The sequence below is a fragment of the Pogoniulus pusillus genome, chromosome 30 (genome assembly GCF_015220805.1).
Source record: "Pogoniulus pusillus isolate bPogPus1 chromosome 30, bPogPus1.pri, whole genome shotgun sequence".
NCBI lineage: Eukaryota > Metazoa > Chordata > Aves > Piciformes > Lybiidae > Pogoniulus > Pogoniulus pusillus.
In genome coordinates this window covers 17,616,039-17,642,479 of record NC_087293.1, presented here as the reverse complement: position 1 = coordinate 17,642,479, position 26,441 = coordinate 17,616,039, and the positions used below count along the sequence as shown (strand labels likewise).

General features: G+C 50.7%; 1 protein-coding gene across 1 annotated transcript in view; it reads left to right on the top strand.

The window, feature by feature from the left end:
• The window catches only part of DEPDC5 (DEP domain containing 5, GATOR1 subcomplex subunit), a 44,306-nt gene that overhangs the window by 6,083 nt on the left and 11,782 nt on the right, over positions 1-26,441 (top strand). Inside the window, 28 exon segments of the mRNA XM_064168274.1 lie at positions 70-153; positions 779-828; positions 1,312-1,381; positions 1,525-1,603; positions 2,463-2,524; positions 3,351-3,420; positions 3,778-3,850; positions 4,182-4,285; positions 4,562-4,636; positions 5,450-5,584; positions 6,025-6,086; positions 6,183-6,256; positions 7,187-7,256; positions 7,702-7,738; positions 8,427-8,547; positions 9,007-9,227; positions 10,462-10,665; positions 11,054-11,189; positions 12,622-12,719; positions 15,222-15,287; positions 16,608-16,764; positions 17,765-17,925; positions 18,871-18,988; positions 19,120-19,287; positions 20,132-20,351; positions 21,883-22,016; positions 22,736-22,844; positions 25,367-25,429. Of these exon segments, the coding sequence (XP_064024344.1) occupies positions 70-153; positions 779-828; positions 1,312-1,381; positions 1,525-1,603; positions 2,463-2,524; positions 3,351-3,420; positions 3,778-3,850; positions 4,182-4,285; positions 4,562-4,636; positions 5,450-5,584; positions 6,025-6,086; positions 6,183-6,256; positions 7,187-7,256; positions 7,702-7,738; positions 8,427-8,547; positions 9,007-9,227; positions 10,462-10,665; positions 11,054-11,189; positions 12,622-12,719; positions 15,222-15,287; positions 16,608-16,764; positions 17,765-17,925; positions 18,871-18,988; positions 19,120-19,287; positions 20,132-20,351; positions 21,883-22,016; positions 22,736-22,844; positions 25,367-25,429 (3,021 nt within the window).

Sequence of the window (26,441 nt, the reverse complement as noted above, 5' to 3'; positions counted from 1 at the left end):
AGCAGATTGAAGGGCACTATACAGCATAGACAAGTAAAATCTGAATGCTGTTTTTCTTCTGTTTCCTAGGAGGTGACCTTGGACTTGGTGGAGCTGACCTTCAAAGATCAGTACATTGGGCGCGGGGATATGTGGCGGCTGAAGAAAAGCTTGGTAGGGCCTCTGCTGTCCTCATGTGTAGGATGCAGGAGGTTAGAGACCTCCTTCACTGTCTGTAAAGAAAATTAAGTGTTTTACAAAGTAGAGGAAAGCAGGGACAGGACCAGTGTTAGCAGCCCTGGGGACCTGGTGCTGTGAGTGGTACATGACAGCCGGAGAAGGGAATGTGAGGGTGTTGCAGAAAATGTTCATCCCATCATTTGCTGCTCCAGCACCTTAATGCCAATGACTGCCTTGGGCAGCAAAATGCTGCTGAGAGGTTCTTATGGTTTATGACACTAGGAAGGAATTGAATATAGATATTTTTCAGGTAGCAATGTGCTGAGGGATTTTCTCTCCAACAGTACCACTTCATAGCAGCTATTGGAATGTTTGTTTGTGATTCTCTGAAGTGCAGGCCTTAACTCTTCTGAGCTCAGTGAATTGGACAAATGAAGCCCACAAAAGCTCTCCTGTTTTACAAACTCACTGTTGCTGAGGTGGTCCTGGTAAACGTGGTTGGTGGGATTTGTGGCTGCATGGCAGATGTCAGGTGCCTGAGTGTGAGTGGCTGGGTCTGTAAATGGCTCTGCTCCCCCTGGGGCTGCTGCGCTCACTGCCTGTGGCTGCTCTCCCCTAGGTCAGCACTTGTGCTTACGTCACCCAGAAGGTCGAGTTTGCAGGGATCAGGTCAGTACTTCCTCTGAGAACTTGCTGATGACTTCAGTGAGTCCAGAGTGTCCAACTGGAGGATCTTCTCTGGAAAACCCTTCACCTTTTCTTGTACTCTTACCCTTCACTGGATTTCTGTTTGCACCATGAGGTGTGGGAAGGCTTCTGTCTGATTTGGGCTGGAAGGAGTTAAGTGGTAGGACAGCCAGCCACACTCCTTGCCTCTGATGAATGCCAGATAGTTTTCCTTTTATTTCCCCTTCCCTTTTCATGATGGGTTAGCAGTTAGATCGCTGTTGAGATGGCAAAAGGCCAAGGAAACATGCAGACATGTGCCATCTTGTTGATTAAAGATCAGGTTTTAGCCAAACAAACTTTGGCGCTTTCTTCAAGGCATCCTTGAATGCAGATTTTCTTGTAACTCTTGCTTGCTCAGATACTGATTCTCTGGTCTTCACATTCACTCTGGCTAGCAAATACTCTGCACTCCTTTTCTTCCAGGGCACAGGCAGGCGAACTGTGGGTGAAGAGTGAGAAGGTCACTTGTGGCTACATCAGTGAGGACACCCGGGTAAGATGTGTTGAAATGCCAGCATGTTAGAGGGGAGATACCCTGTGATGCAGTGGGCAGTCATAGAAGGTATTCTTTAGTTTGCTTCTGCTTTTGGCCCTTCAGTGGATGTGTTTTAAGTAAGATCTTCTGTTCCTTTGCAGGTGGTTTTCCGCTCCACTTCAGCCATGGTTTACATTTTCATCCAGATGAGCTGTGAAATGTGGGATTTTGATATTTATGGTATGTAGGTAACTGGCCTGCCCATGGGTGTGGCTGGCAGCAGCTGTTCTTTCTGCCCCTCCTAGAAAAAGAAAATATCCTGCCTTTGGCCTAGGCAAGACTGCCAAGCGTGCTGAGGTCCTTACTTGCAGCACCATGCTCTCGTGTCTCCTGGGTATTCCGTGACTTTCCTGCCCCTACTGTAGGCCCTGGGTTCAGTTGTCTCGGAGAGGAAGTCGGGGGGCCAACTGGCTTTGAAAACATGGAGATTGGAAGGATTTTCTGTGGATGTGTTTGGTGATAAGGTCAGGTGCATGCCTGTGTGGATACTAAAGCCAGAAATCTGCAGAAGTTGTGCACCTCGATGGTTTGGATTTCTCCTTTCTTTGGGTTAGTGAACAAACACAAACCCCACCTTTGCCCGGGTTGCCAGCGGGAAGCGTTGAAACTTTAGGCATTAGCAGTGACTCACCTGTGTCATTGTCCTTTGTTTTCTGGCTGAAGTCTTTGGCAGACGCCTCACCATTTCCTTTGACCATGTGTTCAGGCACGTGGAACTGGGCAGCTGTTCAGAACGCAGCAGGGGATCAGTTGTGCATACTGTGCCTGAGAGGTAGGACAGATGCCTTCCCAGCATGCTGCAAGGCTGTTGGAAAAATTAATTTAAAAGTCAGATCCCTTTGAGAGTGAGAGTCTTGTTTGCATCCTCTAAACACAGCCATGCTTTAGAATCTTTCTGTCCCCTTTACTTCAGTGGTAGAGCCACTCCCTGTGCATACAGCTGCTCCAGGCTGAAGAGTCCTTAGAATCTCAGCGTTGAATATGCCTCAGAGCTGAAGCAGCTGCTGCTATTTGATGTTTTGAGATGTTTACTTTGCAGGGGACCTGTACTTTGAGAAAGCTGTGAATGGTTTCCTTGCTGACCTCTTCACAAAATGGAAGGTAAAAAGATGAGTTCAGTCTGTTCTGAAAGCACAACTCAGTGCCATCGTAATGAGCCAGTTGTGCCAGTCTGAGGCGTCACATCAGGCAGTGATAGCATTTGCAAGCCTGAGAGATGGCTCATGGAAATCGGGAGTGGTTACAGCAGGTCTGCGTTAAAACATGTATGGGCTGAGAGACCTCAGTACTGATCTCTCTGCTGCTTTGTATCCCACGATTTGCCTGTGTGGACTAAGTCACTAAGTTGTGTGTGGAGCATGCCCCATCTGTCTCATTTTCATTGTGCTTTCTGTCCAGTGCAGAGTTCTCAGGAGCCCTGCATGGCATTGCTGTAGAACACCTGGCCTGCCTTTAGTACCACTTCACTACACTGGGGATGGGCTTGAGCAGTGCCAGGGCTCGTGAGGCCTCTCGAGGCTAGTGTGCTCTTCACAGCTGAGTTCCATTTCCTGGAGCTGTTGAGGGACATTTTAATGCTTTGTTTCTCTGGAGCTGGTCAGAGCATCTTTGATGCTGTCTGTGTAAACAAATGGAGTCCACTCTTTTGGGCTTTTGAGCACAACTCTTAGAGCCTGGCAGCTGCAGAGAAGTTTGTTTAGGCAGCAGTGCTGCTATTCAGTGTGGTGTGGCCTGGCAGCACAGCCTGCAGGACAGACCATGGTGGTGTTTGATAGAGGCGCCTGCAGCACTCCTGCAGCCTGCCTTCTTCTGAGGACCTTTGGTCCTAGATGTGAGGGGAAGAGGCTCTTACTGTCTGTGTATGGACGCAGTTTTCTGCTGAATGTGACCCTTAAGATTCCTTTTTCCTTCTGTTCTTCCTGGGCAGGAGAAGAACTGTAGCCATGAGGTGACAGTAGTTCTGTTTTCTAGAACATTCTACGAAGCCAAATCTATAGGTATGTGTGTGAGTTCCTGTTGCTAAACCTAGCTCCTTCTCTATTGGAAGTTGTTCACAGGCTGCCAGTCACTTTTCCTCCCTTTTTTCAATGCCCATGTTCAAAGTATTCCCTACAAGCACAGTGGGTGCACAGCCACTTATTCAGCTACTTCAGTGAAGACTTCACAGATCTTTCTCCTCACCCTCCAGCTGTCATACTGGTGTAAACACAGCATTAATATTGCCTAGAAGGCCTGAGGTTTCCCAGAATGCTTTGGATTTGGATTCTTTTGTAAATGGCAACAGCAGCTCCTTAGTAGAAAAGAGGAATCCTGTGCCAGAGCAGGGCCTCAGCAGTGCTCGCGCTGCCTTGCAGATGAGTTCCCCGAAGCGCAGCGTGCCTCCGTCCGGCAGGACCACGAGGGAAGGTTCTATGAAGATTTTTACAAGTAAGTCTTGCTCACAGCTGGGCCAAGGGCAGAGCAGCTGCTGCTGTTGCTGTCGTTTGATTCTGAGCTCCTACTTGCTGACTGCTTTGCAGAGCAGTGAAATTCTTTAGCATGGTGTTGATCACCTTTTCAGAAGTGAGAGGCTTTTCTGGCTGGGGATGTGCACTTTGTGTGCTTCTGCACCTTAGTGAGTGCTGCAAGTCTGCAGTGCCAGCGTGCTGCCCAGCAGAGGGGAGAAACTTCTTTTTGGCAGTCCTTTTGCTATGGTTTGTTCATCCCTTCTCACTTCACAGCTTCCTTCCATGATCCTCATTGCTTGTGCTCTCTCTAGAGTTGTAGTTCAGAATGAGAGGCGAGAGGAGTGGACCTCATTGCTCGTCACCATTAAAAAGCTCTTCATCCAGTATCCTGTGCTGGTACGACTGGAGCAAGCAGGTACCAGAGTCCTCCTTTTCCTTGCTTGTACTCTTTTCTTTCTTTTTGCATTGCTTTTGTTCAAACTGTCTCTGTAGTTCCAGCCAGAGACAGAGATGTACAACTCAGTGCTCTGCTGGCTAAGCTGTTTAGCTTGAGTGTCTCCAAGGTGTGCCAGTACCAGCTGTGGCTGTCACCTGTTGCAGCAATAGCATCTCCCGCTGATGCAGCTTTAGTTCGGTGTTTGGGGGTTTGAATTTCTCTGTTCAGACATGACCATCTTCTTTTTTTCTCCAGAGGGCTTTCCTCCAGGCTGCAATTCTACCTCAGCACAAGGGAACTACCTCGAGGCCATAAATCTTTCATTCAATGGTAAGTTATGACCAGTGGGTGAAAACATACTGGCAGCTGTGTCCCTACTTCTTCCTGTGTAACTGAGTGTGAACTTCTGCTGCCTGTGAAGCAAAGGGAGCGTCAAGTGGTTCAGTTCTCATTTTCAGCCTCACAGGAGACTGCCTCGTGTGGCTCTAGAAAGCCAGTGACTGTTAAAGAACTAAGTATTTGGTGTTTCATGCTTCAGGAATCACTTACAGGCCTTGTTAGGGTGAAACCTTTGCTTCTGGCAGTGTGTCTGTATGGGAATAGAAGTTGCAATTTTAAATTATAGCAGCATTTCAAAATCAGATTGAATCAAATGCAGTGTAGGGGAAGCTGATCCATCTCTTTCAGCAGGGAGATGGAATTGTGTTGGGAGGGCTCTCCAGAATGCTGCTTTCTGTGATTCTGTACATCAGATGCTCTGTCGCCCTAGTGGCTATCTTGTTACTCCCATGGGATGCAGCACAGGATGTTATTTGTAATTATTAGCAGTAAACTTGGCCTTTTTTGGGGTTCTGGGGGGTTGTGGTTGGTTCTGGAGTCGTTTTTTCTGAGGTGTTCTAAAGGCAAAGCTAGGCACATGGGGAAACTGCTCCCATTTGAGTGTGTACTTCCCATCCTGTCTGCTGCCTCTGCTGCAGCTCTGTTAACATCTCTTGGTCAGACAAGGCTGTGTGCAGGCCCTCTCCTGCTTGCACATGCTCTGGCAGCTTGTGGAATGGCACTGCTGGTGCAGGGTGCCCTGCCCTGCTGTAGGCCCCCGGGCAGCCGGGCTGTGGTATGCAGGGCTGCCCCTGTGTCTGGCAGTGTTCGACAAGCACTACATCAACCGCAACTTCGACCGCACCGGCCAGATGTCCGTGGTCATCACGCCCGGCGTCGGCGTCTTCCAGGTGGATCGGCTGCTGATGATCCTCACCAAGCAGCGCATGATCGACAATGGTGAGCAGCTGCTGCCACCCTGCACTCTTTGTGAGGGCAACCAGGGAGCTCTGGAGGAGCTTGACCCTTCCCTTGCTGTTCCAGACTATCTGCTGTGACTTGGGTACCCTGGGGAGAGGGTTGCAGTCTCATGGTCCTGTGTTTGCCCCTCATGGGCAGATGCTCAGGGGGCTTGCAGGACTGTCAGTTCCTTTGGGTGTGACACACAACCTCCCTGCCCGGGCAGACCTTTCCCTTGAAGGGTAATCTGTCTTGGCTTGCATAAGCTCAGAGGACACTTTTCTTCTGTCCCCCCTGCCATTGTTGGTTGTAACCATACCAGCTAACTTCCATTCTCAGTGTGTCTGATGTGAATGCAGATTGAGCCTGCGGCTCAGAATGATCTTTTTGGCTTAGTGCTACTTGGCAGACAGTTGAACTCTGCCCTTCTCTGCTCACAGGGATAGGTGTGGACTTGGTGTGCATGGGAGAGCAACCACTGCATGCTGTACCGCTCTTTAAGGTAAGGCCTGCTGCTTTTCCCTTCCCCTGCTCGAGATGGGACTCCTTTTGTGACTGGTTGAGTGCTGATTGATGTGCCTGTGCATTACTCTCGCAGCTCCATAATCGCTGTGGGCCTGGTGACTCCAGACTGGGTGATGACTACAATATCCCACACTGGATAAACCACAGGTAGATGAACTCTCTCAGCCTCTGCTAAACACTTCTGCTTTACTTTCCTCTTTGTCATGTGTTGATTGGTCTTTGTTAATTTCCTCTGCTCTCCTTGCAAACCAAAGTCATGCCTTGCAATAGTGTCACAGAACTCTGGGCCTGCTGAGACTTTGCAGAGGGAAAGGTCTTGATCTTCAGCTCCCTTTCCAGCGTATTTACAGCCTTTAGCTATGCTCAAAGGAAGCTAAACAAAAAAAATACAGTCACTTGAACTAGGTGGCTGTTGGTGAGAACAGACACATCCCAAATGTGTTACAGGTAGAGAAAATGGGCATAAACCTTGAAAGGCTTTCAGGAAGCTCTGAGGCCCAGTCACACTGCTTCACTCCAAGGCATGCCAGCTTCCCTTTCTGCTTCCTGGTAAACATGCTGTGCCATAGTACTCTCTTCTTTCCCTACACAGAGATTAGGGCTTGGGATGAAAACTACATCCTCAGCTCTTCTGCTGTGGGATTTTTTTCCTCACTTTTAATACCTCATTCTACCTGCATGCATTAGTTGACTGTCCTAACCCATTAGCATCCATGGGTTGCTTATACCCAGTATTTCTGAGTGGCCGGAAGGTGTCTGATCTTTGCCATAGAATAAAAGGGAGTTTGAAGGCTTGTAATAAGGCAAGGTTTAAAAGGTCCAGACAACAAGAAGCAGGCTCTATGGATAAATCATTTCAAATGGGAGGGATCTGCATGTTTCAAGCAGCTGCTGTCAGTCGTTACTGCAAATATAGGCAGGAGTAGCCTCTCTGAGGTTAATCCATCAGTGTTTTCCAGTGCAGAGAAAGGAGTCCCTTTTTTTGCCTCTGGAGCTAGCTGAGGTTCACGGGCTGTTTGCTAAACGGCTATGTTTGGCTCTTAGAAGACAGCTGAGCCACCCTATTTTTCCTTTCAGTTTCTACACATCCAAGAGCCAGCTGCTGTGTAACAGCTTTACTCCACGGATCAAGCTGGCGGGAAGGAAGGTAGGTATCTTTCTGACTTGTCTTGTTGCTAGCTTGCCAGATGCCTTTCCTTGGCTGGGTCCCAGTCTTCCTAGCAAGCATTCCAACAGCTGTGATGAAGGTTCTGTGGTAGAAGACAGTGAAAGCAAAGCTGTAATGGTTGTTGTAGGGCTGTGAATGTGGGGCTAGTTTGTAGTTCTTTCTAGGATTCAACTAGGTAAGAAGTGTTTTAGCCACCTTGAAAGTTAGAGAAGAGAGGTGCTGAAAAGATGTGGTTTGTACACAGGTTTGTGACTGAGTCTTCATACTGAACAGGCCTGGCTGCCTCAGTCTGCAGGGTAAACTTTCAGTCTGATGCTTGATCCCACTAAAGGATAATTCCTTAGAACATGCTGACTTCTCCCTTCTGTCTTTTCTCCTGCTCTCTCTTTTGGTCACTTCACACTTCCATTGTTGGACCCTCCAGCTGCAGACTGAGAAGGCAAAGAGTAACCGAGATGCCTGTGAGTAATCCTGCTCTGGAATGATCTGTCCCACTGACTTCCAAACTAGCAGCCAGCTGCCGTAAGACATGACATGAGCAAAAGTGCTGCTGATGAGATGAGGGAAGGGGCAGTTGTTGCAGGACACCATCGGAAGCTTAATCCTTACCCAGGATGTTAACGTACAGAGATCAGTTGCCTTCCTGGCACAGAGCTGCTGTGGAGGAGTGAGTTTGTGTCCTGGGTACCTGTTAGCTGGCTAGAGGAATAGATGGTGTCAGACTGGTGTTAGTGGTGCTGTTCGTTGGAGTGGGACAGGAAGGCACTCACTGGGATGCTGTCAGTGCTGACCGCAGCATTACAAAGTCAGCAGTCTGCATTCTCCTGATGTCACCTGGTCTCAGGATGGGGTGCATTCTGTAGGGGAGGCTGGCCCTGCTCTCCAAGGTGCTGTAAATATGCAGTTTCCGTGGGGGAGACTCGAGGCATCTGTTAATACAGGGACTGAGCAGTCGTTTGCTAATTTCGTGTCTCGTATATGTTAGGGAAGGCCTCAGAGGCACCAGCTTGGATAGCTGACTTGCTCCAGGCGTTCTGCTCCTGAGACCTGTGTATGTGATTCCTGTGGGAAGAGAGCATTGGGTGCTGCTAGCTTGCAGACCTTGAACATTCCTGAAAGAGGTTCAGTGCTGTGTGATTTGTATTTCAGCATTAGGGGCTCCAAAAGATGCTGAGAATGCCCTGCCTATCCAGGTGGATTATGATGGCTATGATGCCCAGGTGTTCAGACTGCCAGGCCCATCCAGAGCCCAGCGCTGTACCACCTTCAGGTAAGAGCTCTGTGAATGGCCTTGTTCTGGAGTAGCCAAGTCCAGGTATTTGTTGATGCATAAAATGGTTTGAGAAATAGAGGGAGAATGACACTCCCCATGCTTACAGCTGAGTGAAAAGCTCTGTCTGTAGCTGGCCTGGCTGACTGCGTATGTGATGTCGCACTGCTCAGCAAGTGGAATCTAAAAAGAGGCACAAAAGAACTTTGTCCTTACCTCTTCAGTTTTACTGGAGGTAGAAGGAAACTAGGATTCCTTGCTGAGTTCCTGGCAGACTTTGCAAGCTGGCTAAGAAAGTACTTGCACAAAGTTGTAGTAACAGCATCAGTTTGATGCATTGTTAAGTGCTGAACAGAGGCAAGGGGGTCTCCCCTGACAGTGATGCCCTTCGGCCTGTTCAAGCCCCACGGTAACCTAGGAATTAATCTTTTTATATCTGTGGACGTTCCTGTGCAGCAGGGCTGTGAGGGAGAGAGAAAGTCGCACCAGGAAGAGCTCCAGTTCCTATGACGTCTCCTGCAGCCCTTCTCTGCAGAGCCGCACACTGCCCCCCGAGGAGGTGAGGAGCCAGGCTTCTGATGACAGCTCACTGGGCAAGATCTCCAACATCCTGATGATCCCACGGCCTCATCTGCACCAGTGTGAAGTCAGCAGCTCTTTGGGCTACACCAGCACCAGAGGTCAGCCTAAGGCAGATGGGAAAGTACCACAAGTGGTGAGAAGGGATGCTGGCAGCTGTCAGGGTGGCACAAGGGAGGTGGTGCATCCATGGTGCACTTTTACTGCAGTTCCACCTGGCTGCACCTTCTCTCTTAGTTATCCTTGTCTCATTCCATTCCATTCTCATTAACTGGCTTGTTCTAAATAGAAATGTCCTGACACTGATTTTTTCTTTTCCCTTGTCTCTTGCCTTCTTTAACATCTGACTGTTCTCTTATGCCTCTTTGGAAATGTGGATGCACACAGGAACTTTGTTATCCAGGTCACCTACTATCTGGCAAATGAGAAGTGGCCTTAGCAGCAAGCCCTGAGGACCCTGCTTATAACTTCTTTCTGTGGGGATTTGTTGTCATTAAGAGTCACTTTCTGGGTCTTTCTTTTGACAGCATACTACTGAGCTGCCTTGGTGTTAGCAGTGCTGGCAGTCTCCTTTATCCCCCTTCCAGTTTAATTTTGTTCTCAGGCAGCCTGTGGCATCTTCACAAACCCAGCTCATTTCTGAGTAAATCGTATTCCTCCTTCAATCTTCTCTACAGTTCTGTACTTGAAGGCTCTTTATGTTGTTGGGTTTTGTTTGTTGTTGTTTTTTCCTGTCATGCCATGTGACACCCGATTCCATTGCTGATCCTGTTACTGCTGCAGAACTGCTGTCACAGTGCGCTCCACATCACCTTTACCTTTCATGTTTTCCTCTGCTTCCAGTTCATGCACACCTTCTGTAGGGGTATTTCTGTTCCTGCTTCAGTCTGAAGGGTAGTCCTTGTGACCCAGCTGAAGGTGTGCAGCTGCATGGGCTGTGTGGGGAGGGGACTCAGTCATTGGGGTTTTCCACCTGTCTTCTGGAAGTTAGCCCTGATTTCAGTGCTCAGATCTGAGCATTACACAGTGGCCTGTGTTGATCAGCTGTGGCTCTGCTGTGTCTCTAGGGCTCATCCTGAGTTTCCTGGTGTGTCAGTCTTGATTTCTTAAGAATTCTCAAAGCTCTGAGCAATTCTTCATAGCTGACTTAGCAAGTGGTATCTCTGTGGACACTCTGCAGGCATGCTCTGATGGCAGCTGCAGTCATCCTCCTCTTTGTCTGGGTTTTTGTTCAGGCCATAATTTGCAGGCTGGGTTGCAATCCTTTCAGCTCCTTACAGTGCCTCCTGTTCAGCTCAGCAATTCATTCTTGTTTGCACGGTCTCTGTTTCCTAGATGTCCTTGAGAACATGCTGGAGTCTCAGCAGCGTGACTCCAGTGCCCCTGGGAGGTTCCACGTGGGCAGCGCAGAGTCCATGCTGCACGTCCGGCCCGGGGGGTACACCCCGCAGCGTGCCCTCATCAACCCCTTTGCCCCGTCCCGCATGCCCATGAAGCTGACCTCCAACAGGCGGCGCTGGATGCACACCTTCCCCGTGGGTGAGTGCTGGGCTCTGCCGTCCTGCCTTACCCAGCCTTTGACCCAAAAGATGCAGCCTGAGAGTGCCCTGCCACTGCCTTCCTTTGGAGACCGCTGCTGTCTGCTGGCAGGCTTGCAGCGTCTGCTGCCGGGGAGCAGTCTTAGGCTGACGAAAGGAACTGCAGCCATAAGCTGGGCTGGCTTTCAGCTGCTGAGCTGCTCTCCTTTGTTTAGCACCCTGCAAGCAGGCTTCAGAGAAGATTTCAGAGACATGAACCTCTGGCAAGTCGATGAGCGGCCTTTCTTTGTGTCCATCAGTTAGTATGGCTTGTGCTGACAAAAGGAGAGTACAGGCAATGAGGCACCCATGCAGGTGTGGTGACTGATGATCCAACTGTCCCCATGCAGGCCCATCAGGAGAAGCCATCCAGATCCATCATCAGACTCGACAGAATATGGCAGAGATGCAGGGCAACGGGCAGCAGGATTTGACACACTCCTCTGCTGAGCTGCTGGAGCTGGCCTACCATGAGGCCACAGGCAGGTAGGGTCCTGAGGAGCAGCCTGTGTAGGCTTTGCCTGAGCATCCCTTTGTCTTAAAATTGTACCTAAGATGCAGTGAGTTGGGTAACGTCCTGTCAGCGCCACCTTTGCAGTGTGTGTGCTGTAGTTTGAAAGAGAAATCTCTCCTGGCAAGTCTGCAGGTGCTTTACTTCTCCTGCTTTGGGGGAGGGAGCACATGGTCAAAGTGTGCAGTGCTTCACTCATGGAGCTGGGCAGCCTGTGCCTTTAGTCCTTGACTTACTGTCCCAGCAGCTGTGACTTTCATCCCAGAACAGAGCACTTTTTAGCACAAAGCATAGCTTGGGCTCTCAGTAGCTGCTGAGTGATTCCAGTGCTGTCCCTGCAGTCCTGGTGAGAAATGCAGACACACGAGGATCAGGGGAGGATTGCAGGTAGCAGTACCTGGGCTCTCTCACCAAGCAAGCCTGGACCACTGTCGGCAGCTTGCACTGGTGATTGGCCTGGAGAAGCTTGACAGATGCTGATGTTACTAGCTCTGAGGTGGTTTGAGGAGACTGTTCAGTGCTCCACCCATGCCACCTTTCCAGCTGCAGCTGTCTCCAGTCTCCAGATGCTGTCTGACCCTTTGGTGAAATTTGCTTTTTGGTTTACTGCCTGCACTTTGTCCCTGTCTCTCAGTCATTTTTAAATGTCACTTACCAAACCCATTTAGTTGCTCAGGCAGCATTATAGCTGCCAGTAAGTTTGCTTCTTTCAGCAGCAGCTTTAGTGCCTTCTCTGCCACGTGTTTCTGTCCTCGTGTTGCAGACTGGCTCTGCCCAGGGTGGCTGAGGACACTGCTTCTCTACTCTGCCTTTTTCATTTTCCATGTTTTTTTTCTTGCTGCCTTCAAGCAGTGCTTCAGGACACTGCACTGCCTAGTTGTTCTTTCATGCTTTTCTCTCACTTTTATAGGGCATTTTTTTGTCCTATCTTCTACTTTGCATTGTTCTTCTGAATAATTTATGTTGTGTGATTTTAATATTGCATCATCCTCACCACTTTTATTCCCTGCTTGAGAAAAGGAATATTGCCTTTTTTTCGCTTCTTAAGTGCAGTGTGGTATGCTGAAGTGTCTCCCCAGACAGTTACAATCTCTTGTGTCATATGTTTGATGATTCTTTTTCTGTGCCTGTTCAGAGCATTTGCTCTCTCTGGAGCATTTGCTGTGTGGACCATGAGGTCAGACCTGTGCATGAGTGAGCTGTTTCTCTCCAGAGGTGCACAAATAGCTGGTTCTGCACTGTCCTGCAAAGGCAGTTAGTTACTGCTGGAAACAAAGAGCCAACAGCATGGGCACACAGGGAATAGTGAGAGAGCTTTCTCCATGCTGGGCTGGGGGGCTCCTCACCTGCTCTCTGTGCTGTCAGCCCCTGTCCCAGGCAGGCAGTGAGGCTGCTCTGTTCCTGCAGGCACACCAGCGCTCGGCACCTGGGTGACAGCGCCACTTTCCTGGGCTTCAGTGCAGCAGAAGAGTACTCCAACGGCCTGGCTGGCAGCAACGGGGCAGGTAACAGTGCTCTGCCGGAGCCTGCTGCTGGGGGAGGCCCTGCCTCGGGGGCAGTGACAAGGCAGTGGGTGAGGCACCACCAAGTCAGAAAGTGCAGTAATGGACAAACTGTGTTCAGCTTGGAGTGAGCTGCTGGTGCTCTGACTCGGGCTATTTGGATTGGTTTGTTGTGGGGGTGTTGTTTGGGTTGGAGGTTATTGTTATTTAATTCTCTAGCTTTATCTTACAAACTTCACTGCAGGAAGATCCTCACTGCCCACATGTGATGAGCAGTTCCATCATAACAAGACGATGACATCCAGACACACAAAACTAAATAGGCACTGGTGGTGTTCACAGCTTTTTTCTGGCCAGAGTTACTTTCAGGGGATGCCCTTGGGATTAAGAACCTTGTTTGAATATCTTTTACTTCTGGAGGCTGATGGAAAGTGTGTTGGGTTGTCTGGGGATTGTGTAACTTACCTCCTGATTTTATGAAGCTGCTTTTTAGGTGGGTGTATGGGAGGGTAAAAAGCTCCATTGCGGTACAGCATTCGGGACTTCTGGTTTGGTCTTTATGTGTGTTTGTTTCACAACCAATTTAAACCCTTCTGAGTGACCTCTGGGTAAAACAACACTGTGTTCCCCTGTGATTATGCCATCAAGAGCAGTTAGCAGGTTTAATTTTCTCATCTTGTGTTCATTTCATTTGTTCCTCCAGTTGCTGACCTGCATTTCAGCTACTGGATACCACTTGCAGTGCAGAGAAGCAGAGCATCTCTTGGCATTTGACAGCTGCTCTGTGTCTGGTGTCTGGGTGTAGCTCCCACGTGTGGTGGACCTTAGCCTGTCTGCCTGGGAAGGTCACTGTGAGCACTGCGCCTGACTGAGCACCCTCTGCCTCGCTGTGGCTCAGGGATTTGATTGATGTCTCTGCCTTGTGGTTTGAGTCATCTGTGAAACCAAAGATTTTGGTGGTTTGGGGGTGTGTTCATTTCCAAAAGTATGATTTCTGCTGCTCCTCTACCAGCAGCAGGCTCTGCTCTGGGTGTGCTCCCCAGCAAAGACTGCCTCATGAGCGCCGCTGGTCAGCCAGCTCTCTGCTGTCCAGCAGGTGCTAGGTGACAGTCGACAGCAGTTAGATCCTGCTGCACTTCCCTAGCTCGAGGGCAGATGGCATCAGTGGAGCTGGTGAAGGAGCGATGCCAGCCTGAGCCAGCTCTGCTGCTTCACACAGAAGCAGATAAAATCCTGTTAGTAAGTGCTGGTTAGAGGAGCTGCTGGCATGGGGAGGGAAATTTCTGGGTAATTCTACGTAAGCTGGTGTTATAAAAATGGCTTCTCTGAAGTGTCTGCAGGCTTGCTGAAATTTGTGTCCTGCTGAAAACCTTTAAGCCAGCAGCTTTCCTTGTCTCCTCCTCTCTCTGTTCCCTCTCATACATCACAACACTTGAGCACTGGTTACACGATTGCAGGGAGAAGCAGCTCAGGGAGCTGACCCAAGGGGACAATAACTGGTTTGTTTCACTGTCACTGCACAAAGATTGGTGCAAATCCCAGGTGTGGAATGGGGATTGGGAAGAGCTTAGTCAGGTGGTACCACAGCATGGTTTTGGTTTAGTGCTCCCTGAGCTGTAGGGTCTTTGTGTCCATTTTCCACGTTAATAGGCAGCAAACCCATTGGCCAGTGAGAGAAGTCGTAGTGTCGTCAGGCGTCAACACAGTGAAACAGACGTGGTCGGGAGCCTTAAGTCCTTCATTAACCTTTATTTAGGCTGGAATAAACTGAGTTTTGCTCCAAGCTTGAGCATCCTTTCAGCAGCTGTCATTTAAACTCCTTTCACAACAAACAAAAGCTTCCTTACTGCTCTTTCCTAGTGAAGTATGGACCCCAGGGTGTGTCCTGCAGGTTGGAAATTGGTGCCTTTTCGGGACAGTCTCTAATTAATGCATTGGAGCTAGTTAGGGGCACTGAAGGCTTAAATAATAGTTTCCAAACTTTCAGCCTGTCAAGGGATGAACAGGTTTTTGCTGTATCCAGGATCCAGCTGTTTGTTTTGTTTCCTCCTGGTGGAGAGGTGAAGTCTGTGCTGGTATTTTGTGCTGAAAAGCGTTGAGATGGGAGTAAATCTGCGTCAGGATTTTCAGCAGTTGCTTAGACCCCTGAAGTCTTAGTCCATTAGAATCTGTATGTGGGTTCTCCTCCACCATGTGCAGCTCTGGTGCCATTTCCTTTCTTGCTGCTCTATGTTTTATGAAATTCTTCTTCTTAGCTCATCCCTCATTTATAAATGGAGCAAACCAACACAGAAGAGTGCTCTTGGGTACTGAATGTATTTAAAAGTGCTTAGCTGTTCTTTCCCTGCCTCCCCCAGCTCTGTGGGCTTCTCTGCTGTGCAGCACCCTGAGTTCTTTCCAAGGAGACAAATGCCATGCTCTTAAACATCTGCCTGCTTTGAGTTTGTTTGTGTGCAATGGAAGTGCATGACTGCTCCAAATGAAATGCAGGCTGCTTTCTTCTAGGGGTGAACCTCAAAACTCAGAACAAGGAGTCCCTGGAAGATGCTGTCTCTAACTCTCCAGATCCAAGTAAGCAGAAGGAAGTCTTGGAAAAGAGCTTGGCTAGCTGGGAGGATTGGGAGGGAAGGAGCCTGTACCTATATAGCGGCATCAGGAGGTGGCAGGCGAGAACCCAGGAGCCTGCTTGGCTTTTAGCAGTCATTTATTTTGCCCTGCAGTCGTTTGCGGGATCTCCCTGGGTCGTGTGTCACTGGGAGTGCAGCTCTGTGCCTGTGAAGGTTACATGTAGCTGGTTGGTGCACTGCGTCTGAAGTCCTGCCCTTACCACACACTCTTCTGCTAACAGCTGAAGCTGCTGAGCTCTTTTCTGCCTCTCAGTAGGAGTTTGCTTGGTAGCAGCTAAGCAGAGCAGAAGGAGTGCAGTGAGATTCTAGCTTTGGGGCTGTTTGCTGAGAAGTGTTTGTCTCGATCTAATGCAGAAACAAGTGTGGACTGCTTGAGAAAACATTTGGTAGCAGTCTGCCCTGTGTGCAGGGCTCCTGCCAGGAGCCTGAGCTTCTGCAGAGTGGCTTGGTCTGTCAGACCTTTATGAGGAGAAGTTAACAGCTGGCCAGGTGCCTCGGCACAGGTGCTTTGAAGCGGGGCAGAAGGCAGTGCAGCAGTGCACTGAGGAGCTGATGTCATTTAATTAGCTTTTGCTTCCTGATGCCTGGTTTTAGATCTCTCATCTCCACACTGCAGTGTAGCTCTGAGAAAGGGTGTGAGGAGGGACTGCTTTCCAAGTTACTATTTTCTGGCCTCCCTGCCCCTCTGGGCCTGTCCTCTGTTTTGATAACTGTGGGAATATTCCTTTCTCTGCTGTTGTACTACTCCAGAAAGAGGCTGCTCTGTCGTTCTTTCTCTCCTCATCCCCAGCTTCTTCTGCAGTTATCTAGGATGCAAAGCTGGTCTGATTTTCTTGCTCAGACTTGGCATGTTGATCTCTTTTGTTGATCAGGAGTAACTGCACCTGACTTGCTGTAGTTTTGGAGGAGCAGTGGCTGTGTCAGCTCTAGCTCTCCATCAACAGAGAATTAAATGCATTAACTTGGAATGCCTTTTGCATGTGGGATTGATTCAGCATGTGCACTGCATTGTTTAACAGACTCTGTCTCTTTCTCTCCCTCCCTTCTTCCCCTCCTGCTTTCCTTTTCCCTTCCCATTCCACCCTCTTTTTGTCTCTGTTGACTTTATGCCAACTGTTTTTGTACCTCGTTCCTCCTGACCTTCGTCTTCACGCACTTCTGTCATCTTCCCTGCACCCTCTGTTATGATGATGACCATGTGCACCCCCCTGCCTGCCCCCATGACACAACGAGGCAGTTCTGACGCTGTCTGCTCCCCCCGTAGTGCCAGGCTTCTGTTGTACAGTTGGAGTGGACTGGAAGTCTCTCACGACTCCGGCGTGCCTGCCCCTCACCACGGACTACTTCCCTGACCGCCAGAGCCTGCAGAACGACTACACTGAGGGTTGCTATGACCTCCTCCCAGAAGCTGACATGGACAGGTTTGGCCAGCCCCTATCTAAAGTGGCTTGCAGTGAGTCAGAGGGCTTCAGGTGGAAGAGGAACGCTTTGGCACCTGTACAGGAAGGATGAGCTGCTGAAGATGTTAGCAGCAGAGTGCTCAAAGTTTGCTCTTTGCACCTCTGCTGGTGTTGCCACCTGCCAGCGTCCTGCTCTGCAGCCTTTACAGAGTGCTTGCCAGCAAATGTTTACATCTCTCTTCCCATTCTGCTTCAATCCAAAAGTCAGCCTCAGACTAGCACCTTTTGTTTTTCTGGCAACAGTAACCCAGCAAATGCAGAGTGCCCACCATGCTTGGGCTCTCTTCTGGGGGCACTTTAATGAGTCGTGGTGGAAAATAGTGTTAACTACCCAGCTTGCCTTGGAGGTTTCTGGTAACTATTCTTTAACAGGTTTGGTTTGCTGGGTTGTTTTTCTGAAGCTGTCTCATCTTCTTAAAGACCTTTTCAAACTCTCCCCAACTTGTAAGACATCAGAAGGGCCTGTTCATGTCGCTGCTTTCTAGGAGCAAACCAAGAGCCTTGGTTGGGGTGACCAAAACATGTGGTGGGGAGTAGCAGGATGAGTGCAGAAACACCTAAAAGAAATGTCAGACGTCCCCTTAGAGCAGGAAAGTGAAGCTCAGAGCAGAAGTAGTTGTATTAAGATGCTACAGTGATGTGTGTCTCTCTCTGCTCTAGACTTGCTGGTGTGGCAGTGGGAGAGGCAGTGTCTGCACACCTGCAGCTCTGGACTCTGCTGGACACGTAGACACTGCCCTGGGATTCTCTGCAGAGTGCCCTAAATGCTGTTGTAAGCAAAGTTGTGCTTTCCAGGGCAGCTGATCATCAGCTGTTGTAGGCAGAAAGGACCTGTTCTGCAGGCAGAGAGCTCTCCGTGTCCGGAGCCCAGTGCAGACAGAGATTCTCAGCTGGGAAGTGCAGAGCTAAAAATGGGTGTGTGGTCAGCTTCCTTACTCTAGTCCTCTTAACCTGTGTTCAGGAGGGATGAGGAAGGAGTGCAGATGACAGCCCAGCAGGTGTTTGAGGAGTTCATTTGCCAGCGGCTCATGCAGGGCTATCAGATTATTGTGCAGTCCAAGCCACAGAAGCCAGCCACGGCCGTGCCGCCCCCGCTCAGCAGCAGCCCCCTGTACAGCCGAGGTGAGTGACTCCCCGCCGAGCACGCAGCCTTCTCTGCCCCTCCTTCTGCCAGTCCCGCTCATGCCTATGGATCAATCCTAGATGCTCAGTGAAGCCCTCTTGTGATTTCTTTCTTTGCTGGAAGAGCCTGACCTGGGGCAGCACAAACAGCTCGGGCACCAGGAAGGGCCAAGTGCAGGACTGTTGAGCTGTAATGACAAACTTGGCTCACGCTCAGGAAGGTGAAGCCAGATGAAATGCAGCTTGAGAGCTGTGTGCGGACTGAACACAATGCACATCCTGCCTGCAGGGCAGGCTCCTCTCCAGGCATAAAGCTCCCAGATGTGTGTATCTGAAACAGTTTCCTAACTGCAGTAGCTGTGAAGGTCCCAGGCAAAGCTTCATAATCCTGAAACCAGGAGTCAGCTAAACCTGGGGAAAGCCCAGGGGAGTGGAGTGGGTTCAGAGCCTGCCTCTGCGACAGCCTAACCTTCTGCTTGGCTTCTGACCATAGAATCATAGTATCAACCAGGTTGGAAGAGACCTCCAATGTCTCAGGATCTGCAGTGTGACCCTGTTCACAGAGCAGGGCATGAGCATGAGTAGGATGTAGTTGTCACTGGTTTGGGTGAAGTCTTGAGCTTGAGTGGTTAGTTGAGGAGTGAAGCACAGGGAGGAAGCAAAAGTGGAGCCCAGCTTTAGCACCATACCCACCAGTTTCTCCTCACTTCTCCAGTTTTCCTTGCTGGAGGTCTGTGTGTGATTTGTGACTTCTTCTTTGCTTGTGACACTGGCAAAGCCTAGCTGTGAGAACATGCCCCTCCTTCTCCCTGTGTTCCTGAACAGATGCCTTCACGTTTGCCTCCTGCTGGGAAGCACAATTCTGGAGCCTCTCTCTGTAAGTGCAGTCGGCTGGCAGAGCTGTGTGGTGCAGTAGCTGAAAGGTGTTCTGCTTCTCACTGTTAGGTCTTGTGTCAAGAAACCGGCCCGAGGAAGAAGATCAGTACTGGCTGAGCATGGGCAGGACCTTCCATAAAGTGGCACTGAAAGACAAAATCATTACTGTGACTCGGTACCTGCCCAAGTGAGTGCCTCTGGCTCTTCCAGCTGCTCCTGCTTGCATGGAAGGACACAGCTGCAGGGGCTTCTTGCCCTGGGGAGAGCAAAGAGAAGCCCTGCAGCTGCTGAAATGAATGGTTCCATTTTCCCTTCCAGGTATCCATACGAATCTGCTCAGATAAATTACACTTACAGCTTGTGCCCCTCACACTCAGACTCTGAGTTTGTCTCTTGCTGGGTAGAGTTTTCCCATGAGAGACTAGAAGAGTACAAGTGGAATTACCTGGATCAGTATATCTGCTCTGCTGGCTCTGAGGATTTCAGGTGAGAGCTCCTTTTCCACCCAGACTGTTCCATGTCCTAAATGCCCCTTTTTCCTTTTTGACCTAAAATTTCTTTAACAAGTTCAACCCACAAATGCTCAGCACTCCGGGGGGAGTAGCTAGCCTGCTTTCACTTGTGTGGTGCTAGCAGCTGTTGCCTGGTAGGCTTCTGACTCAGTGTTGCTGCTGCATTATCTGCTCTTCAGCATGAAGTCTCCATCACAAAGTTCTGTGTGGTTTTCCTCTGCTGCACATCAAAGAAATGTGATGGCATTTTGTACCATACAGATCCTTCTCTTGGCTTCTTACTCATTGCTGGATCTGGCTCAGAACTTCCCCTTAGTTTTAGTTTGCTGGAGTCCTAGGCTTAGCCTGACTCTGGTTCTACTCCTGAGTTACACAGAGTGGGGCTTCTCACTAGCAGTGTGGAACATAACCCGTGTCAGCAGCCTTTTGGTGGCTTCTGAACAAAACCAGTCTGTCTATCTGTCTTTCCAGCTCTCAGCCAAAATGCCTCCCACTGACAGGTGTACCTCTCACATCCCTTTCTCTTCGCTTACTTTCTCTGAAGCAGCCCTCATAGCCTGTCTCTTACAGATCAGAAGGTGCTTCTCTATGCTGCAGTCACTCTGAAGACAGCTTTAGTTTCTCTCCTGCACAGCAGTGGTGTAACGCTTCCCGGGGATGCTGGTGGCCACTCCTTTGCCTGTCTGCTCTTTCTCGGGGCTGTCAGGAGATTGGCCCTGCACTCCCTGCTACATGCCGCAGATGGATGCTCGTTGCTGCTGCCAAACCCTTCGCAGGAAGCTATGCTGACCCCTGCTCTGTCTCCCCTGTGCCTGCAGCCTCATCGAGTCTCTCAAGTTCTGGCGGACTCGGTTCCTGCTGCTGCCGGCTTGCATCAGCGCCACCAAGCGCATCGTGGAGGGAGAGGCTCACTGCGATGTGTACGGAGACAGGCCCCGCTCCGAGGAGGAGGAGTGGCAGCTGCTGGACGGCTTCATCCGCTTCGTGGAGGCCCTGAACCGCATCCGGCGGCGCCACCGCTCCGATCGAATGATCCGGGTGAGTCCCGGCTGCTGTCTGCCGCCTCAGACATCCGATGGAGCCTAACAGAGACCCCGAGACATCCCCAGGCAAGCTGAGGGGTGTCTGTGCAGGGGTAACCCACAGGCAGAGCAGTGCTGGCTGCTGCACTAGTTCTGGTTTCAGGTGGTATGGCTTTGTTAACACCTGGCTGTTCCTGAACTAATGACGCTTGCCTGGAGTGCCAATGCTTTCATGGCTGGAAGCAGAACCAGCGGCTTGCTCAGAGGGAAGCCAGGCTCTGCTGCAGAGTACAGCTCTGCCTTACCCTCTTGTTGCTCTGTTTATTGCAACCCCGAGCACAAATCTAGGCTGGGCAGGGCAGCCCTGAGGAGAGACACTTGGGGGTGCTGCTGGAGGAGAAGCTCAACATGAGCCAGCAGTGTGCACTTGCAGCCTGGAGGGCCAACCAGATGCTGGGTTGCATCAGGAGGAGTGTGGCCGGCAGGTCGAGGAAGGTGATTCTCCCCCTCTACTCAGAAATGCTGAGACCCCAACTGGAGTACTGCATCCAGTTCTGGAGCCCCCATTACAGGAGGGATATGGAGATGCTGGAGTGTGTCCAGAGGAGGGCCACTGGGATGCTGAGAGGGCTGCAGCAGCTCTGCTGTGAGCACAGACTGAAAGAGTTGGGGCTGTGCAGGCTGGAGCAGATGAGGCTCCCAGGTGACCTTCTTGTGGCCTTCCAGGATCTGAAGGGAGCTACAAGAAAGCTGGGGAGGGACTTCTCAGGCTACCAGGTAGTGACCGGACTGGGGGGAATGGAGCAAAGCTGGAGGTGGGGAGAGCCAGACTGGACATGAGGAGGAAGTTCTTCACCATGAGAGTGGTGAAAGCCCTGAATGGGTTGCCCAGGGAGGTGGTTGAGGCCTCATCCCTGGAGGTGTTTAAGGCCAGGCTGGATGAGGCTCTGGCCAGCCTGCTCTAGTGTAGGGTGTCCCTGCCCATGGCAGGGGGTTTGGAACTGGCTGATCCTTGTGGTCCCTTCTAACCCTGACTGGTTCTGTGTTTTTCCCCCAGCTGCTCCTCTGCTACTGCAAGCCTGGTGCCTCTTCTTGGCAGATGCTTTATTGCCTTAGGCTGTAGCTGTGGTTAGCCTGGGCAAGTTACTGCACCTTCTGATGCAGACAACTGTAAGGAGGAATCTGCGGGGTGGTTAAGTTGGCAACTTCTGTCTGGGTTGGCTGTGTGCTGCAGGCTTAGGAGAAGGGTTGTGGGTGAGTTCCTGGTGAATGGAGGTTTCAAGAAGGTGATGAGAAGTCATTAGCATGCTTGAAATTCTCTTACAGTTCCCAAATTGAGTGGGCCAATCCACCTTTTCCAGTGCGACACCTGTGGTTTTCTGAGAACAGCAGCCACCCAGGGCACTGGGCTGGGCTGTTTGTTCTGTCCCTGTGCTTTAACTGCCTTGTTGATGTGCACCTCATAAAGCTGACCTGTGGTGCTGTGTTAACTCCCCAGTTAAGCCTAGCTTGACTAAGGCTGCTTTCGTTTTTTAATTCTCTGTTAGAAAGGGTCTGCCATGAAAGGTTTGCAGATTGCTGGTCCAATTCCCACCCACTCTCTGGAGCAGCCTGGGCCTCCCATTGGGAAGAAAGGAACCTCAGCACTCTCAGCTCTGCTGCAGATGGAAGCCAGTCAGAAGTGAGTCTCTACAGCTAGGCTGTGTCTAGTGCACTGGAACATGCTCCCTGTGTATTCCACCTGGGCTAGCCAAGGCAGCTTTGGGAACCTTTGCCTTGAAAAAAGGGTGTGGGATCATGCTTCTTCAGTGCCCTTGTGGCAGGGCTGGGCAAGCACTGGGCTTTCCCAGTGCCTTTTGAACCAGAATAAATCCCAAAGGCTAGAAAGGAGCACGGAGACTAGGGAGGTGAACATCCAGCCATTCAGAAGGAGCCTCACAGTCCTTTACACATCACATTGGCAAATGACAAACAGGTGACCAGTGAGCTCGGACAGAAGGGCACCCAAGTGCACCTTACCAGTTGAATGGTCTCAGTATGGGCACTGTGTGTAATAAATAGAGCCTGCAGACACCTGCCTGTTAAATGCCTGGGAAACATCTCAGATTGCGTTCAGAGCTGATCTAGAAGGGTTCAGAAAACCTCAGAGTCCTCCTGCGCCAGCTGTGCTGTACACTGAGTGCAGAGCTGTTGTTAAGAACATGAGTGGTGTCAGGGGTTTGCAGTGAAGGTGGTGTGGCTGCTGCCCCACAAAGCTGAGCAGGGGCACAGGTCTGCACTTTACAGTGCAGGAAAGCAAAGGTCTCAGAACAGAGCAGCAGCCCTCTGCAACGCTTGTCTCGGGGTGGAAGCTGGCACTGAGAGCTTGCACCAACTCTGCGTTCCTTCCTTGTGCTGCAGGAGCCTGGGGGAGCAGCAGGCAGCACTGCTGGCTGGGAAGAGTGGTGGGCAGCAGTCGGAGAGCGGGGGCATGGCCATCACCCCCACCTACATGGACAGCCCGCGGAAGGTAAGGGCTTGCTGCTCCTCCTGCAGCTGCTCTGGTCACAAATCAGAGTGGTATTTCTCTGAGCACATGGCTACAGCGTCCCACAGCTTACTCTCTAAGCCAGCAAGGACTGGGCCTGTGCTGAGGATGCCCTTAAGCCTTTGTGTACATGGGCATAAGAAGAGGTTAGGGCACAACCACCCTTCAGTTCTTCAGCACAGTGACAACAGGATGGAATCCCTGGGATGCCATCTCAGTATGCTTTGCTAACTGCAGTGCTGTTTGGGAATCAGCCTGGTTCCCTTTTCAGTGGCACATTCTGCTGCAGTCAGGCTTTGGATTTTAGAGTTAGGTGCAGACAGCACTGCACTGCTGCTGAGGGCTGTCTCTAAGAGCTGTCTCCAGCTCTACCTGCATCTGTCTGAAGCTTCAGTGGAATGCGAATAGCAGAACTCCGCTTGCATCTGCTGAGAGGAAAGGATGTGTGAGTAGGATTTAGATGCCATTCCTGCTCCACTCCGGGCTGAAGAAAAGCCACTGTGCTGTCCCTCAGCCTTCTTGGCATCTGCCCTGTGAATGCCAGAGAGCAGAAACTCCTCTCCGAGTTCAAACAGCAACATCTCATTGTTTTTGTGTATGAAGAGTGAAGGTCTTTCAGCAGAAGTAAGAAGGAGCTGAATGAAGATACAGCACTGAAGCGTGACCTGCCTTGGGTTCAGCAGCTGCAATACTGCAGAGCAGACTCCTTAGATTCCCCACTCTCAGCTTACCCATCTCTTAGCATTTCCCGTTTCAACATCCACCCTCCTCTGCGACCACAGACAGGGCTGACGTTGCCAACTGAGTGACGGAGTAACTGCAGGCAATCTCCCTGGAGCAGGCCGTGCTATGCTTGGAAGAAGTGGGTGCAGAAACTGACCTGAGGCATGTTTCCAAACTTTCAGGTCCTGATTCAAGCTTTGCATTCTCCTCTTCAACCAGTTTGGGAAGCCAATACAGCAGCTGTAAACATCTCTTTCTAGCAGTGAAGGTGGGGAAAATTCCATGTGGGACAGAGGAGTGTTGTGTCAGGTTTGCTGCACAGCAAAGGGAAGAAGGCCAAACCGAGTTCCTTCTCTGTGGCACCTGCTGGTCTGTGGGAAACAAAGTAGCAGACTCTGTGCTACCAGCAAATGCTAATAAGCAACACCCTGGTGTAACTTTAGCGGCATTCAAAGAGCTCTCAGCCTGGGCAGTGGGAAAGGCTGTTTGAGCCAAAAGCGTTTCACACTCTGATAGTAAACCTCCTGTAGGTAGTTAACAGATAGGGCCTGGGAGAGAAGCAGTTGGGCTGCCCAAATGGAGGGCTCAGACTTGCTGGGGGCATGCTGGTGGACGGGTAGCAGCCTTATCAGGCAACACAGAGCTCGCTTGGAAACACCAACAAGTGTGTGCTCGCTGCCTTCTGGACAACACCACCCCTCTGGGGCTCACCTAGAGCATGAGGATGGCTGCCAGCTACCTGGGGACTTGCAGCCAGAGCACTGACCAACTGCCACAGCTGTGTGCTCTGTCAGGAGCCACGAGCTGTTCTGGGCCTTCAGTGCTGGAGGTTGCTCCGAACCAAAGCTGAGCCACCAGCTCAACCTTCGCTCGGTGCCAGGGTGGAACTGAGAAGCCACTTCAGGCAGTTACTGCTAACACAGTGAGTTAGCCTGAGACATGAGCTGTTTGGGCTGTCTTTGTGGATGCAGGTCCTTGGCTCTGTCTGCACCCTGTGAGTTGCCAGCCACATAACCCTGGCACTGATTCTTTCCAGAAAGTACTTTAATGCCATGTGCCAGGGGAAGCATCACCTTCACGGCAGACTGGACAAACTAATCTTCCTAGGGAGCGGGATAAAGAATTGCAAACAGGGTATGAAAATCAGGCTGGCTTCCACTGCATTGTCTCCTATCACAAAAGGATCTTGACACATCTCTGACTAGCAGCCAGGGGTAGCTCACCTAAGGTTTACAGGCAGGGAACGGAGCACAGACAGTGTCTGCTTCATCTTGCATGAACCATTGAACACAGTGCTGGAAAGCTCTTGGTGATGAATTCTTGTCTTTCCTTTGCACCATAGTAGACCTGCCCCTGAGAGGAAGAGTGTGAAAAGAGCTGCTTTGCTGTCCCTCTGTGTGCTGATGTCTGGCCGACCAGAGGAAAAGCTCTTGTCCCTCGGTGTTTGGCCTTGCACATGCACTGCACTGTTCAGCATTGCTTTGGGGATTGAAGCCCTTGTAGCTCAGAACAGTGCAGTGGTGGGGGCTCTTGGTCAGTGTAATTCTCAAAGCTCTGGGAAACATCAGTGCTGAGGAGGAGCAAGAGACAGCCAGGGAGTGTGGAGGAACTCCTGATGCTCTGCCTTCTGCTGCATCTGGTGTCCTGGGTCTGTTTGGGTTTGCATTCTCCTCATACTTTCTCTCTGTGATCATTTCATACTTGCACAACCTTGTGTTTGCTTCTCTTCACCTCCTTGTTCCTGTTGCCATTAATGGGCCTGCTTCTGCTGCTGCCTTCAGGATGGGGCCTTCTTTATGGACTTTGTTCGCAGCCCACGCACAGCCTCCACCTTCTACTTGCAGGTTAGTTCTGAGTGAGACTCTGTCACCTCTGGCTGGTGGAGAGCATTGACTGTCCTGAGCTTGCCACGTGGGGACCCTGTGCTTGTAGGTCTGTGCCTTGAGAGGCAGATGCACAGCAGCACAGGAGAGTGGCTGCTGGTGGTGGGTCCACCACTCAGTATTTGTGGTGTGCTGCGGGTGTGTCCTGTCTCCCTGTCTTTTCAGTGCTGTCCTGCCAGCTACTGAAGCTCCTTTTTGTGTTCCAGTAACTACTCATTTTCCATCCTCCCTTTGCTAAACCAAACAGCTTTACTCATCCTGTTCTTGGCTATGTTGCTGCTGTGGCTTTTGAGTGGCAGGTGGCTCTGGGGAGATCCAAGACAAATTGTGTCCTTGGATTCTTAAACGACTGAGGGCTGGAAATATTGGTGTCATCTTGGTCTGAAAGAATCACCCTGACAGAAGCTGTTTGTACAGTTGGCAGCAGTCAGGAGGGAGCAGTGACACAGTGTGTCCATAGGAGATGCTGCAGGGAGCTCTGAGGAGGCAGAGTGGATTTAGCTGGGTGTGGGAACTGGACATTCCATATTGGGAGCATCTGCAGGTTTTGGCTGACCAGAGAGGGACACCTGCCATTGCAGAATGAGAGATGCTTGGGCACAGGAGCAGTGGCTATGATCAGACCTGTGTCAGACTGTCAGCTCTGTGCCGTGGAGCCATCATGGCACATCAGCCCGAGCTAGGGAGGTGCTCTGCTGGTGGAGTTCCTCCCCCACCTCTAGCTTTATGTAATGAGCCTTTCCCAACCCTACTTGTCAGTGACAGATGGCAGCTACAGCCTGTGCTGGGCTGGGGCTTCCAGCACTCCTGTTCTCTCTGAAATGATTTTCTGTTGATGCTGTGAACTCCTCAGTCTCCCGTGGGAACAGTGCAAGCGTTCCTGCGGGAGGAAAGGGTTCTAGTTGTCTAGGAGACATAGGTGTGGGTGGGTGCCAAGCAGTCCTGGTAGTACCCTAGCAAAGGCAGGAGGATG